The 14,260-nt window shown below is 53.0% G+C and overlaps 1 protein-coding gene across 1 annotated transcript in view; it reads right to left on the reverse strand.

The window, feature by feature from the left end:
• Nucleotides 1-13,646: 13,646 nt before the first annotated feature.
• The window catches only part of CBX5 (chromobox 5), a 5,840-nt gene continuing 5,226 nt past the window's right edge, over nucleotides 13,647-14,260 (reverse strand). The window contains 1 exon segment of the mRNA XM_075525633.1: nucleotides 13,647-13,790. Coding sequence (XP_075381748.1) covers nucleotides 13,647-13,790 — 144 coding nt within the window.

Genomic DNA, 14,260 nt, shown 5'->3' on the forward strand with positions numbered 1-14,260 from the left:
CATCCCCCTGAACTCCAGCAGGAGTTTAACCGCATCTTTCCCGGGCGCTGCCGGGAGCGGGTTTGGGATCACCGCCGGCAGACGGCTCCTCCGCACGCCTCCAGCAAAGAAATAAAGAAAAGCGGTAAAGAAATGCGGGGAGTTGGGAAAGAGCCTGGGTTTAATCCAGGGTCAGCGCCTAACAAAACCTGTTAAGCAAGGTGGTCAAAATCCTTAAGAAACGGTAAATTTTGGCAGCGCAGTTTCATGCTCCAGGGTGGCCAAACCTCAGGGCTGCTCTGGGGCGGTTCATCCCCAGAGCCCCGTGCTCGCCCCGACACCCCCAGCCCCAAATCCTCCTTCCAGCCGCACCGTTTCATCGTTTCTGTCACCGAAATTCAAGCTTGGAAGAAAAATTAGTGAGACTTTTCCCATTAAAGTGACCGGCTTGGGTCTGGCAGAGCGGTGGCCCAAGCCAACATGAGTTGGGTCCCAACTCAATGGCAAAGTCAAGGCGAGAGGTGCCCCAAAGCCACCCAGTGGCAGTGACATCACTTATCGTGCCATGGCCCAACCCAACCGTTGAGTTGGGTGCCAACTCAACGGCAAAGTCAAGGTGAAAGACGCCCCAAGGCCACCCAATGGCAGTGACATCATCCTATCGTGCCGTGGCCCAACCCAACCGTTGAGTTGAGTGCCAACTCAACGGCAAAGTCAAGGTGAAAGACGCCCCAAGGCCACCCAATGGCGGTGACTTTGTTCCAGCACGCCGTGAGGAACTTGCCCCTCGCTCTCAAAGGTCTGGGGCTCAGACCTCAAGGTCTCAAGAGCTTTTTATTCGGTGCCCAAACACGATGCTCAGCCCTTAAGGACATGGAAGCAAAGCGAGCAAAAAGGTCCCTCGTGCAAAGGGCTGTGGTCTTCCAGGCGGACTTTGCCGGTGGAGATGTCCACGCTCAATCCTCACCTTTCCTCCAGCTGCAGAGAGGAGAAAAACCAGCACCAAAATGCGGGTGGCCGCTATATAACCACGGCCGGAATCTCACTAAAGCCCGGGTTTGCTGGGAAAAGCAAGGATGCTCTGATTCGAGGGAAGCCAGCAGAGCGGAGCCCGCTAATATGGCAAAGGTTGTTACAACGAGGCCGGCAACTCGTTACACTCATTAGCAACTGGGAAGAGCGAGAGGAGCAGGGACTGATGCTGCAGCGGGGAAAAATTAAGCGAAAACATTAGGCGTGACTTCGGCGCTGGAAGGGCTGTTGGGAGGCAGGAACAGGCGGCTGGAAGCTGTTTGGGGGGTGTGGGCGGGGGAGATGCTCCCGGCGGGGGACCCATTCGTCGAGGATGGTTTAGGGGTAATGGAGCCGGACTGGGAAGGCGGCTGGCTCCGGGTCTGCGGGTGGATGAGGGGTTTTTTTTTGCCCTGAACCCCCTAAACCATCCTCTCTGGGGGGGAGCAAAGACATCAGGGCATGCTGGTGCCATTTTTGCATGCTAAAATTAACTGGTTATGGGTGAAAATGTCTATTTGCAACAATTATTTTTTCAAAAGGGGGGAATTATATTAATTTTTTTTACACGCCCAGCCCCCAAAATGCCCTTGCTTTCCTCCCCAGAGCCTCCCGGGCTCAGAAAGCGAAAAAACCCCAAGAAATTTGGGTGGGGAAAGTGCTATTTGCTGGGGGCCGCGGTGCCCATCGAGCCCCCGACACCGAACGAGGACGAGAAACGCTTCCAACACCTTCGCCGGCACAAAGCGAGGCTACAAATAAACCACTCAAACGGACGGCTCTTGTTCTAATCACCCCATAAAATGTATTTAAGCGGCCAGCCGGAGACTTTCCAGGGGTTTATTTATCTATTTATTATTGCAGCTGACCGGAGCATCCTTCTCCTAAAGAGCCCGGTGCCAAGTGCCGTGAGTTATGCAAAGGCAGGAGGGGAGCGATCGGGGAAGCGCTGCTGTAGCTCACGCCAGGACCCCGGCCGTGGGGATTTCGGGGACGGGGACACCCCAGACCTCTCCACAGAGGGTTTGTGCCCCCCCCCCCCCCCCGAGACCCCATGGGCCATTTGCAGGGGATCGGCCTCGGTGAGGGCGCAACCCCATCCGTGGGGCAGGGGCTGGGATGCCGCCGTCCGGGAGTTTGGAGCCTTGAATGGGGTGTTTGGGGTTTTTTTTAGTGGGCAAGGTGTTTTCAGGCACCCATTGCTGAGTTATATTTGAGCTTTTTCTCCCCAAAAAGCTGCCTTGCCGAGGGGGTGCATGGTGGCTCCCCCCATCCCACATCCTCTCCCCAATTCTGGCATCTCAGGCCCTCGGTTGGGATGTGGGAGAGGGATGCTCCGAGGAGGTGGGGGGATGCTCCAACAAGGTGGGGGGATGCTCCGAGGAGGTGGGGGGATGCTTGGACAAGGTGGAGGGATGCTCCAACAAGGCGGGGGGATGCTCCAACAAGGCGGGGGGATGCTCTGACAAGGTGGGGGGATGCTTGGACAAGGTGGAGGGATGCTCCGAGGAGGTGGGGGGATGCTTGGACAAGGTGGGGGGATGCTCCGAGGAGGTGGGGGGATGCTTGGACAAGGTGGGGGGATGCTTGGACAAGGTGGGGGGATGCTCCGAGGAGGTGGGGGGATGCTTGGACAAGGTGGGGGGATGCTCCGAGGAGGTGGGGGGATGCTTGGACAAGGTGGGGGGATGCTCTGAGGAGGTGGGGGGATGCTCCAACGAGGTGGGGGGATGCTCTGAGGAGGTGGGGGGATGCTCCAAGGAGGTGGGGGGATGCTTGGACAAGGTGGGGGGATGCTCCGAGGAGGTGGGGGGATGCTTGGACAAGGTGGGGGGATGCTCCAACGAGGTGGGGGGATGCTCCAAGGAGGTGGGGGGATGCTCCAACGAGGTGGGGGGATGCTTGGACAAGGTGGGGGGATGCTCCAACAAGGTGGGGGGATGCTCCGAGGAGGTGGGGGGATGCTCCGAGGAGGTGGGGGGATGCTCCAACAAGGTGGGGGGATGCTCCGAGGAGGTGGGGGGATGCTCCGAGGAGGTGGGGGGATGCTCCAACCTGTCCTTCAGCAGCCAAACCCCTGCCCTCGCCCCACGCCCGGCTCTTTCCCCCTCTGCCCTCAGCCCCCGCAGCCTCCACCATGGCCTCCCCCGTGCTCCCTCCCCTCTGAGCCCCGGCCAAGGGGTGGTTTCCCTGCGGGGAGCCGCGGCCCGGCCTGGGCCAAGCGCGGAGGTGCCAGGACCAGGCAGGGAGGGGCAAAAACCCCCTCCCCTCCCCACCCGTGTACCCCTGGCCTCGGCAGGAGCAAAGGGAAACCCACCAGCAGGGCCCACGGCGGAGCACTGCTGGGGTTAGAGCTGCCCCGGATTGCGATTTGGGGGACGCGTCTGCGATCTGGGGGACGCTACTGGAATCTGGGGGCCGCGTTTGCAACCGGGGGGGGGGGGGGACGGACACACGGACGGACGTTAACTGCAATTTGGGGGATGCTCCTGCAACCCGGGGGCTGCAATTTGGGGGATGCGATTGCAATCCGGGGGATGCGACCGCGCTTCGGAGATGCAATCGCATTTTGGGGCGCAGCTGCGTTTTGCGGACGCGATCGCGTTTCGGGGGAGGCAACTGCAAGCTGGGGGCCGCGACTGCAATCGTGGGATGCGACTGCAATTTGGGGGATGCGATTGCAAGCTGAGGGGTGCAACCGCAAGCTGGGGGGTGCGAGCGCCCTTGTCCCTACACGTGGCCCTACACGCAGCGCTCACCTCGTTCCCCCCCCCCCCGGGGAGGGCAGGGCGTAGCTCCTGCCGGAGGCGGCACGCTGGCCCGAACTGGGTGGACTGGGACCGGTGCCTCTTGGGGAAACTGGTTATTTTGGGCCCTTTTCCCTCCCCAGCCCTGCCCACGGGCTCGTCCCCCCCTCCCTGCCCGGCTGATCCGGGAGCTGATCCGGCTGAAAATGAGCCGAAAAAAATATCGCATCCCACTCCCCCCAGCCCCCGACCCCCCCATCCTCCTGCCTTCACCCTTCCCATCCCCCAAAAAGAGTGGGATCAGCACCACATCCCCCCCCCCAGACTTTTTTCCATCGGGAAGGGGATGTTGAGGCTCAGAGCGAAACCACCGTGTGTCCCCCCCCAACACCCCTTTAAAAATATTAACTCCCAATCCCTGGCGATGCGAAAAAACCCAACCCTTTTCCCACCTTTTTCCCTCTTTTTCCCCGCTGGCTCGGCCCCATCCGCACCCGGAGCGAGCTGCCGCGCGGATGCAGGCGCCGGAGCCCTGTAAATATTAATCAAATCGTTTTTTTTTTTTTTGCTCTGTTTAGCTCCGCGGGATGCAAACAGATGGGAGACGAGAGGGCTTTTTACCCAGCCGAGGAGCGGGGTAACTCAAACCTAATGAATTCCAGCGGCGGAGCGATTTTCCATAAAATCAATAGCAGGATACGAGGGTGTAAATATTTTATTAGGGGCTGGAGCGGACGGTGAGGCTCTACCGGGGGGGGAATCGCGTGGGGTGGGAGCAGAGGCCTCGATGCTCGGTGGAGGGGGGGGGCATTTTCCTGGGAAAGCTGGCAAAAAAAGGGGGGAAAAAAGGAAGGGAAAAGAAAAGGGGAAAAGCAGGATCCTGCGCCCAGCGCTGCTCCGGCGTCGGGAATTCCCACGAGCGTTTTTGGGGGTCCCACGGACAGGACCCCCCCCTCACCCCCTCAGCATCGCAAGCGTGTCCGGAGCGAAGGCGCTATCTGCTCATTTAATATTAACAAATTGAAATGAATTATTTTAATGCCAATTAACTTGTAGCTGTCCCTTATTAATAGTAATTTAGATTAATATTTCTTGGAAGCGGGAACGCTGGGCTGGGGGCTACGTGATTCGAATACCAGAGCGTGGCAGAGCCCTTATTTATTTTTTGAGCTGAATTCTCACTTTTTCAACCCAAAATTGGGCTGGAAGGTCTTTTCTTAGTGGGGGGGGGGACGAGGCAAAAGGGGGTCCCGTTTGGGACACTTGCTGAATATCCCATAAAAATCAGATTTCCCAGCTTGGCCCAAGCATCCCATTGCAGGACCCTCGTTGTGTCGAGGGGAAAAGCTGCCCCCCCCCTCCCCAAATGCCCCCAGGTGGGAGCCCCCCCCCCCCCGCACCCCAACAGGCGTCTCAGGGGGGAGGGGAATGGAGGAAGGGGGGAATACCCCAAAAATAGACTTTTCCGGGCTGTTTTCTAGAGAGAGCTGGAGGGGGAGGGAGTGGGGGGAGAGGGGCTGGATGGGGGGTGGGCAAAGTTTGCTGCTGCCCCTTCCCTGCGGGGGGGGGAGAGGGAAAAAGGGAGGAAATGGAGGGAAGAAAAGAGAGGAGGAAAAGAAAATGAGAGGAAGGAAGGAAGGAAGGAAGGAAGGAAAAGAGAAAGAGAGGAGAGGCAGAAAAAGGGGAAGAAAAAGGAAAAAAGGAAAGAAAAAGTAAGAAGGAGAGGAAAAAGAAGAAAAGGGGGGGGAAGGAAGAAAAGAGAAGAAAAAGAAAGAAAAAGTGAAGAAAAGGGAAGAAAAAGGGAAATAGGAAAAAAGAGAAATAAAAATGCAAAGAAGGGAAAGAAAAAACGGACAAAAGGGGAAAGAAAAAAGGAAGGAAAAGGGAAAGAAAAGGAGAGAAAGGAAGAAAAAGAAAGAGGAAAGAGGAAAGGGAACGCAAAGGGGCCGGACCCCGCTTACCTGCTCCGGGCGCAGCTCCCCGACGGGGCGGACGGGCCGGGGGGTCCCGGGGGTCCGGGAGGACTCGGGGGGTCCCGGGGGAGCTCCGGGGGGTCCCGGCTCGGGGGGTCCCGTCCCGGGGGGGGGGTCCCGAGGGGGCCGGGCCGGACTCCGCAGCATCCCCGTCTCCCTCCGCCCGCTCCGCCCGCCCCGAACCCGCCGCCGCCCCCGGGCCCCGTCCCGTCGAGGCGGCCCCGGCCCGCGCCGCCCCCGGCGCCGCCCCCAGCCCTGCCCCGGGGGGGGGGGGAGATTTTGCTTTTTCTGCCTTTTTTTTCCCCGCCCCCCCCCCCTTCCTCCGCTCCCCCGGCCCCGCCGTTCTCGCCCCGAGGCTCCTCCCCGCACCCCCCGGGACCCCCGAGTGGGACCCTCCGTGGGAACCCCTGGGACCTCCCTCCCAAGGAGAGCCCCGGGACCCCCCCCGGAGCCCCCCGTGATCCCCCCCCGGAGCCCCCCGAGCCCCCCTACGGAGCCTGAGCCCCCCGCTCCGGACGGGGCTGAGCCCCCGGGGCTGGGTGAAGCCCCCCGGGACCAGGCTGAGCCCCCCCAGCCCAGGCAGCACCTCCGACCCCTGTCAGTGCCTATAGACACCTATAGAGGGACACACAGCAGCGTGCTGGCACTGCACAGGCACCTATAGGGCCCCATTGCTCCTATACACATAGAGCAGGACCTATGGGGTACGTATAGAAGCACATACCCTCGTCCCCCCATAGATGTATACGGTCCTGTGGTTATAATGACACATGTAGGGCAGCATCTATGGGGCCCATATAGGCATATATAAGTGCTATTCCTATAATGATGTGTGCAGAGCTGGATACATGGGGTGCATCTATATATATGTGCATATATATATATGTATCCATACACTTCTATAGCTAGTGATGCACAGAGCTAGGTAAGGGCCTTGCATATAGACCCATATACTGTCCTGCTGCTCTGTGACGCACGGAGATCGGTATATTGGGTGCTTATAGACAGAGCTATAGGCTTACCCCCACAATCCTACACACGCACATAGGGACATCCCTGCAGATGTGTCCCCTACGTATGTGTAGGCGCTGAAACGCTGACATCAATACGGGGAGAAAAAACCCTCAAAACATCATTTTTTTGAACTCCAAAAAAAGAGTTCTCTCTCTAGGGCTGGCAATGAGGTGAGAAAGACGGGAAATCCCATGACTCCAGGAGCTGGCGCTCGATGCTGAGGGATGCAGGAGGGGCTGGGTTAGGGTGAGGGTTAGATATAAAAATGTTAATAAGGAAGAGGAAGAGGAAGAGGAAGAGGAAGAGGAAGAGGAAGAGGAAGAGGAAGAGGAAGAGGAATAGAAAATGAAATAGGAAAAGGAAAAGGAAAAGGAAAAGGAAAAGGAAAAGGAAAAGGAAAAGGAAAAGGAAAAGGAAAAGAAGAAGAAAAAGAAGAAGAAAAAGAAGAAGAAAAAGAAGAAGAAAAAGAAGAAGAAAAAGAAGAAGAAGAAGAAGAAGAAGAAGAAAAAGAAAAAGAAAAAGAAAAAGAAAAAGAAAAAGAAAAAGAAAAAGAAAAAGAAAAAGAAAAAGAAAAAGAAAAAGAAAAAGAAAAAGAAAAAGAAAAAGAAAAAGAAAAAGAAAAAGAAAAAGAAAAAGAAAAAGAAAAAGAAAAAGAAAAAGGAATAGGAGGAGGAAGAGGAAGAGGAAGAGGAAGAGAAATAGGAATAGGAATAGAAATAGAAATAGAAATAGAAATAGAAATAGAAATAGAAATAGAAATAGAAATAGAAATAGAAATAGAAAAAGAAAGAATAAGAATAAGAATAAGAATAAGAATAAGAATAAGAATAAGAATAAGAATGAGAATAAGAATGAGAATAAGAATAAGAATGAGAATAAGAATAAGAATAAGAGAACAAGAATAAATTAATACTAACAATAACTCCGTAGTAAAATAATAAATAATACTGTGTAGAGGGGTTAAACGGCCGGGCGCCCATGTGGAGGCCAGTGTGGGGCTGAGTTCTTCCTAGAGTTGGAAATGAGGCGAGAAAACAGAAAATCCCATGACTCCAGGAGCTGGCGCTGGATGCTGAGGGATGCAGGAGGGGCTGGGTTAGGGTGAGGGTTAGATATAAAAATGATAATAAGAAATAGGAAGAGGAAGAGGAAGAGGAATAGAAATAGAAAATGAAATAGAAAAAGAAATAGGAACAGAAATAGGAATAGGAATAGGAATAGGAATAGAAATAGAAATAGAAATAGAAATAGAAATAGAAATAGAAATAGAAATAGAAATAGAAATAGAAATAGAAATAGAAATAGAAATAGAAAATGAAAAATAAATAATAAGAATAAGAATAAGAATAAGAATAAGAATAAGAATAAGAATAAGAATAAGAGAACAAGAATAAATTAATACTGACAATAACTCCATACTAAAAGAATAAATAATACTGTGTAGAGGGGTTAAACGGCCGGGCGCCCATGTGGAGGCCGGTGTGGGGCTGAGTTCTTCCTAGGGCTGGAAATGAGGCGAGAAAACAGAAAATCCCATGACTCCAGGAGCTGGCGCTCGATGCTGAGGGACGCAGGAGGGGCCGGACGGCAGCGGGTGGGCGCGGGTACCGAACCGCGCTACCGCGCGGTTCGGTACCCGCGCCGACCCGCTGCCGTCCGTCCCCTCGCGCGTGGGTCGGTGATGAAAAAAAAAAAAAATAAAAGATATAACGATTATGATAAAATTCAAGGTATTTTCTCTCAAATCCATCGTCTGCCTTTCACCCCCTGCCCTTTTCACCCCCGGCTGGCCCGGGGCCAGGCGTGACCCGGTCATTGACTAACCCCGAGTCAATAAGTCTGCCGGCATTAGCATAACGCATGAATCCGGTGGCAGGGTGATTGATGAGAGCGCGGAGGTAAAGATTCTGCCAAGCGGCTGCGTCCTGGAATGACGATTTATCATCGGGGCTGGGAAATCATAGGAATCCAGATGACTTAATTATTGCGATATAAAGGGGGGCGGGGGGGGGGGAATATGCGGCTGTGGAAAAGGGTTCAGGGAGGGACAAAGTGTTGGGGGGGAAAAGTTATTGGGGTAGAGGAAATATTCTGATGTTAAAAAAAGAATCTGATGAACAATATTCAGGTATAGAAATATTCAGGTATAGAAATATTCAGGTATAGAAATATTCAGGTATAAAAATATTCAGGTATAAAAATATTCAGGTATAAAAATATTCAGGTATGAAAAATATTCAGGTATAAAAATATTCAGGTATAAAAATATTCAGGTATGAAAAATATTCAGGTATAAAAATATTCAGGTATAAAAATATTCAGGTATAGAAATAGTCAGGTATAAAAATAGTCAGGTATGAAAAATACTTGGGTACAAAAATATTCGGATATAAAAATTCAGGTATAAAAATATGCGGGTATAGAAGTACTCAGGTATGAAAAATACTTGGCTACAAAAATATTCGGATATAAAAATTCAGGTATAAAAATATTCGGGTATAAAAATATTCGGGTATAGAAGTACTCAGGTATGAAAAATACTTGGGTACAAAAATATTCGGATATAAAAAATCAGGTATAAAAATATTCGGGTATTAAAATATTCGGGTATTAAAATATTCGGGTATAAAAATATTTGGGTAGAAAAATACTGAGGTATAAAAACATTGGGGTATGAAATACTCGGGTATAAAAACATTGAGGTATAAAAACATTCAGATATAAAATATTTGGGTATTAAAATATTCAGGTATAAAATATTTGGGTATAAAAATACTGAGGTATAAAAATATTGGGGTATAAAAATATTCAGGTATAAACTTTCAGGTATAAACATATTTGGGTATAAAAGTTTCAGGTATAAAAATATCCAGGTATAAAAATACTTGGGTATAAAATATTCGGGTATAAAAACATTCAGGTATTAAAATATTTGGGTATAAAAATATTCAGGTATTAAAATATTTGGGTATAAAAATATTCAGGTATAAAAATATTAAGAGGAAAAACATTACGATAGCAAAATATTCAGCTATGAAAATTTCAGATACACAAATATTCAGATATAAAAAAGTCAGGGGGGAAAATATTAAGATATAAAAATATTAAATCATCAAACCAGTAAGATATAAAAAATTCAGATGTAAAAAATATTGAGATACCAAAAAAATCAGCTATGAAAATGTTCGGATGGGGAAATATTCGGCTGAAAAAATTCAGATGGGAACCTGTTCAGCTATAAACTATTCAGAGAGGAAAAAAATTCAGATCTGAAAATATTCGGAAATTTAGAAAGGCAGGTGTTCAAAATGCAGCCGAAAATCAGGTGGCGAATCCTCAGATGGGAAAATTATTTCGATATTGAAATGTCCCGATGGGAAATATTCGGGTGTAAAATGCAGATATGAAAAAAAAAAAAAAAAAAAAAACAGATGGAAAAAATTATTTGGATATTTAAAAAAAAAAACGGGGGTGGGGGAGGACCCTGGCAGGAAGGGCCGGGGGGTGGCGGCTGCCGCGGCGTTTCGGCTCCCACCCGGCCCCTTCCCGGGCTTTGCCCCGGCGTGCGGAGGCAGCTGAGGGTGAGGCTGAAGATGAGGCCGAAGAAGAGGATGAGGATGGTTGGAGCCTTCGCGCCCGGGCTCCTCCCGCCGCCTCCTTTCTCTTTGTCTGCGGCCTCGCTCCCTCCGTCCCTCTTTGTTTCTCCACCGGCGGCTCTTTGTCTCCCGCCAGCTGCCTCCTTCCTCCTCCTCCTCCTCCTCCTCCTCCTCCTCCTCCTCCTCCTCCTCCTCCTCCTCCTCCTCCCCCTCCCTGCGGGACGGGGCCTGGGGGGGGGGGCAGGATCCGGCCCCCGGGCCGGGTACCGGGGGTACCACCCCCCATTTCCCCATCCCCAAACGGGGCCAAACCCCGACCCCCCCCTCCCCGCGCCCCCCCCCCGCCCAGACCCCCCCTCCCCCAAATAAAAAAATGGGCCCGATCCCCCCCCCCCCTCCCCCAGCTGATTTTTGGGTTGGTTTTCCCTTTTTTTTTTTTTTTTTGGCACCTTGTGGGAGCGAAGCAGCGTCCCATACCGGGGGTCCCCCAGTTGGGTGCTGGGTTAGGGCGGGGGGACCCTGCCCATCGCTCCCAGTGCTCCCAGTAACCTCGGGTCTGCCCCCACCCCCAGGGACGGATCCTGCCCCGGGGAGGGGGGGGGGGGGGGGGGTCGTGATGGGGTGCAAACGGGGCCTGGATCCGACCCCATTTACGGAGCCGCGTGTGGCCAAGCCCGGGGGGGGGGGCCCTTTCCCTCTCTGACTTCTTTTCTTGCATGGAAGAAATAAAAGAAGACACGGAAATGGGGCAAAAAAAGGGGGAATTTCACACCAAAACTCCCTCCCCGGCTTCTCCTTTCCAACCGCCGGGAGATTTACGGGCGCGATCGCTCCTATAAATCACCGCCGCCTTTTTTCCTCCGGCCCAGGCAGAAACGCCAACACCTGCACCTGATTATTTCTCCTTTAAACAGAAAAGCAGGTGCCGACAGCCCCCGTGTCCCCCCCCCCCAAAAAAAAAAATAGAAATCCCGGTGGAAATCCCGGCGGCAGGATCCGTGCGTCTCCCCATGGCCGTAAAGGACGAAGCCGCAGCAGCTCCGTCGACGGGGCGTAAATCCGGGGGCGGTGGACACCGGATTCGTTCCCACGTCACTTTTGCATCCCCGCGAGGGAGATTTGGGGTGAAAAGTGGGGGTTTGGGGTGTTCTTGGCTGCAGGCAGGTGGAGTAAAGCTCTTTTTCTGGGTTATTTCGGGTGGTGGGTGTGAAACCCCCCCCAAGGTGAGCTCAGGGTTGGGGGTTTTGCTTCTCCCCGAATCCCCGCGCTCAGGCCCTGGTGATGGGGGGGTGGGGGGGGGGCCGGGCACCCCAGCTTTGGGGCGCCGAACCCCATCCCCGTCCCAAGGCGGCTGCAGCCGTCGGAGCCGCTTGGACGGAGCCGCGGGCGGCCGGAGCGTCCACCTCCCGCCCCAAAGGCCCTTCCCCAGCCCCACATTCCCACCTCCCGCCCCAAAGGCCCTTCCCCAGCCCCACACTCCCTCCTCCAGCCCCAAAACTCCCTTCCCAAACCCCAAATTCCCTCCTCCAGCCCCACACTCCCTTCCTTAACCCCAGCACCTGCTTCTCCAGCCCCACATTCCTTCCTCCAGCCCCACACTCCCTTTCCCAGCCCCACACTCCCTCCTCCAGCCCCACATTCCCTCCTCCAGCCCCACACTCCCTTTCCCAGCCCCACATTCCCTCCTCCAGCCCCACACCCCCTTTCCCAGCCCCACATTCCATCCTCCAGCCCCACACTCCCTTTCCCAGCCCCACACTCCCTTTCCCAGCCCCACATTCTCTCCTCCAGCCCCACACTCCCTTCCTTAACCCCAGCACCTGCTTCTCCAGCCCCACATTCCCTCCTCCAGCCCCACACTCCCTTTCCCAGCCCCACATTCCCTCCTCCAGCCCCACACTCCCTTTCCCAGCCCCACATTCCATCCTCCAGCCCCACACTCCCTTTCCCAGCCCCACACTCCCTTCCTTAACCCCAGCACCTGCTTCTCCAGCCCCACATTCCCTCCTCCAGCCCCACACTCCCTTTCCCAGCCCCACACTCCCTCCTCCAGCCCCACACTCCCTTTCCCAGCCCCACACTCCCATCCTCCAGCCCCACACTCCCTTTCCCAGCCCCACATTCCATCCTCCAGCCCCACACTCCCTTTCCCAGCCCCACATTCCATCCTCCAGCCCCACACTCCCTCCTCCAGCCCCACACTCCCTTTCCCAGCCCCACACTCCCTCCTCCAGCCCCCCACCCCCCCCCCGGCTGCCACATCCCCTTCCCAGGGAGGCCCCATCCCAGCTCCCACGGCCACGACCCCCTCCCCGGGGCGCCCACAGGCCCCTCATCCCGCCTGACCCCCGAGCGTCACCGCCCCGGGGGTGTCAGCCCTGTGGGGTGACGCTGCTGCGCCCCCGCCCCGTTCCCCCATCGCGGGGACGGGAGCCGGGGGGGATTCACCCCCCGAGTGACCCGGCCGCGTCCGGGCCCGTGGGAGCAGCTCCCCCGGGACCAGCCGTGACCTCGCCAGCCCCAAACCGGCAGGTTTTTCCCTCGAAAAGGGCTTTTCCCCTCGAAAAGGGCTTTTTTCCCCTCTAAAATGACTTTTTCCCCCTAAATGAGCTTTTTTTCCCTGTAAAAGGGTTTTTTTCCCTGTAAAAGGGCTGTTTTCCCCCTCTAGAATGGCTTTTTTTCCCCCTCTAGAATGGCTTTTTTCCCTCTAAAAGGCCTTTTTCCCCCCTAAAATGTCTTTTTCCCCTCTAAAAGGCCTTTTTCCCCTCTAAAAGAGCTTTATTCCCCCTCAAAAAGGGCTTTTTTTCCCCTCTAAAATGACTTTTTCCCCCTAAATGAGCTTTTTTACCCTGTAAAAGGGCTTTTTTCCCTGTAAAAGGGCTTCCCCCTCTAGAAGGGCTTTTTTTCCCCCTCTAGAAGGGCTTTTTTTTCCTCTAAAAGGCCTTTTTCCCCCCTAAAATGTCTTTTTCCCCTCTAAAAGGCCTTTTTCCCTTCTAAAAGAGCTTTATTCCCCCTCAAAAAGGGCTTTTCCCCCTCGAAAAGGGCTGGTTTTCCCCCTCTAAAAGGGCTTTTCCCCCCTCTAAATGGCTTTTTCCCCCTCTAAATGGCTTTTTCCCCCTCTAAAAGGCCTTTTTCCCTTCTAAAAGAGCTTTATTCCCCCTCAAAAAGGGCTTTTTCCCCTCGAAAAGGGCTGGTTTTCCCCTCTAAAAGGACTTTTTTCCTCTCTAAATGGCTTTTTCCCCTCTAAAAGGGCTTTCCCCCACCTCTAAATGTTTTTTTCCCCTCTAAAAGGGCTTTTCCCCTGCTCTAAAAAGGCTTTTTTCCCTCTAAAAGGCCTTTTCCCCCTCTAAATGGCTTTTCCCCCCCCTAAAAGGGCTTTTTCCCCTCTTTCTTCCTCCTTCCTTCCCTTCTCCCGTGCTTCCTCGCCCCGACGGCCGCTCGCTCGCTCGCTCCTTCTCCCCCTTCCTCTCCTGCCATGTCAAGAAGGGGGGAACAAAACCCATCTCATGCAAAGCAGCCAGCGAGGGGAGGAAAAAAAAAAAAAAAAAAAGATGTTTTTTATTGGAAAAGATGACATTTTTATTGTCTCTTGTATTGTGCTATTTTCTTTTTTTTATTACCCAGTTCCAGCTTTATTTTAGCCGGTAACAGAAGTGAAATTATTTTTCCAAGAGGGTTTTTTATTTTTTTTTTTATTTTTTTTCCCCCCTTTTTCATATCCACATTTCCTTTTTAAACACTCTATTAGAAAAATATTGCCTGGCAGCTGGGACGCAGGCACCGAGAGAGGCGTGAATACAGCACGGGGAAGGGGGGGCAGCGAGTAATAAAAAATAAAAGGAACCAATAAAGATTAATTATCTAATTAACAGAGACATAAAATATAGAGTGGAATAAATAAGGCTCTTGCCAAAAATTGGGGAGGGGTTTGTGCAGAGGG

The sequence above is a fragment of the Mycteria americana genome, chromosome 26 (genome assembly GCF_035582795.1).
Source record: "Mycteria americana isolate JAX WOST 10 ecotype Jacksonville Zoo and Gardens chromosome 26, USCA_MyAme_1.0, whole genome shotgun sequence".
Taxonomy (NCBI): domain Eukaryota; kingdom Metazoa; phylum Chordata; class Aves; order Ciconiiformes; family Ciconiidae; genus Mycteria; species Mycteria americana.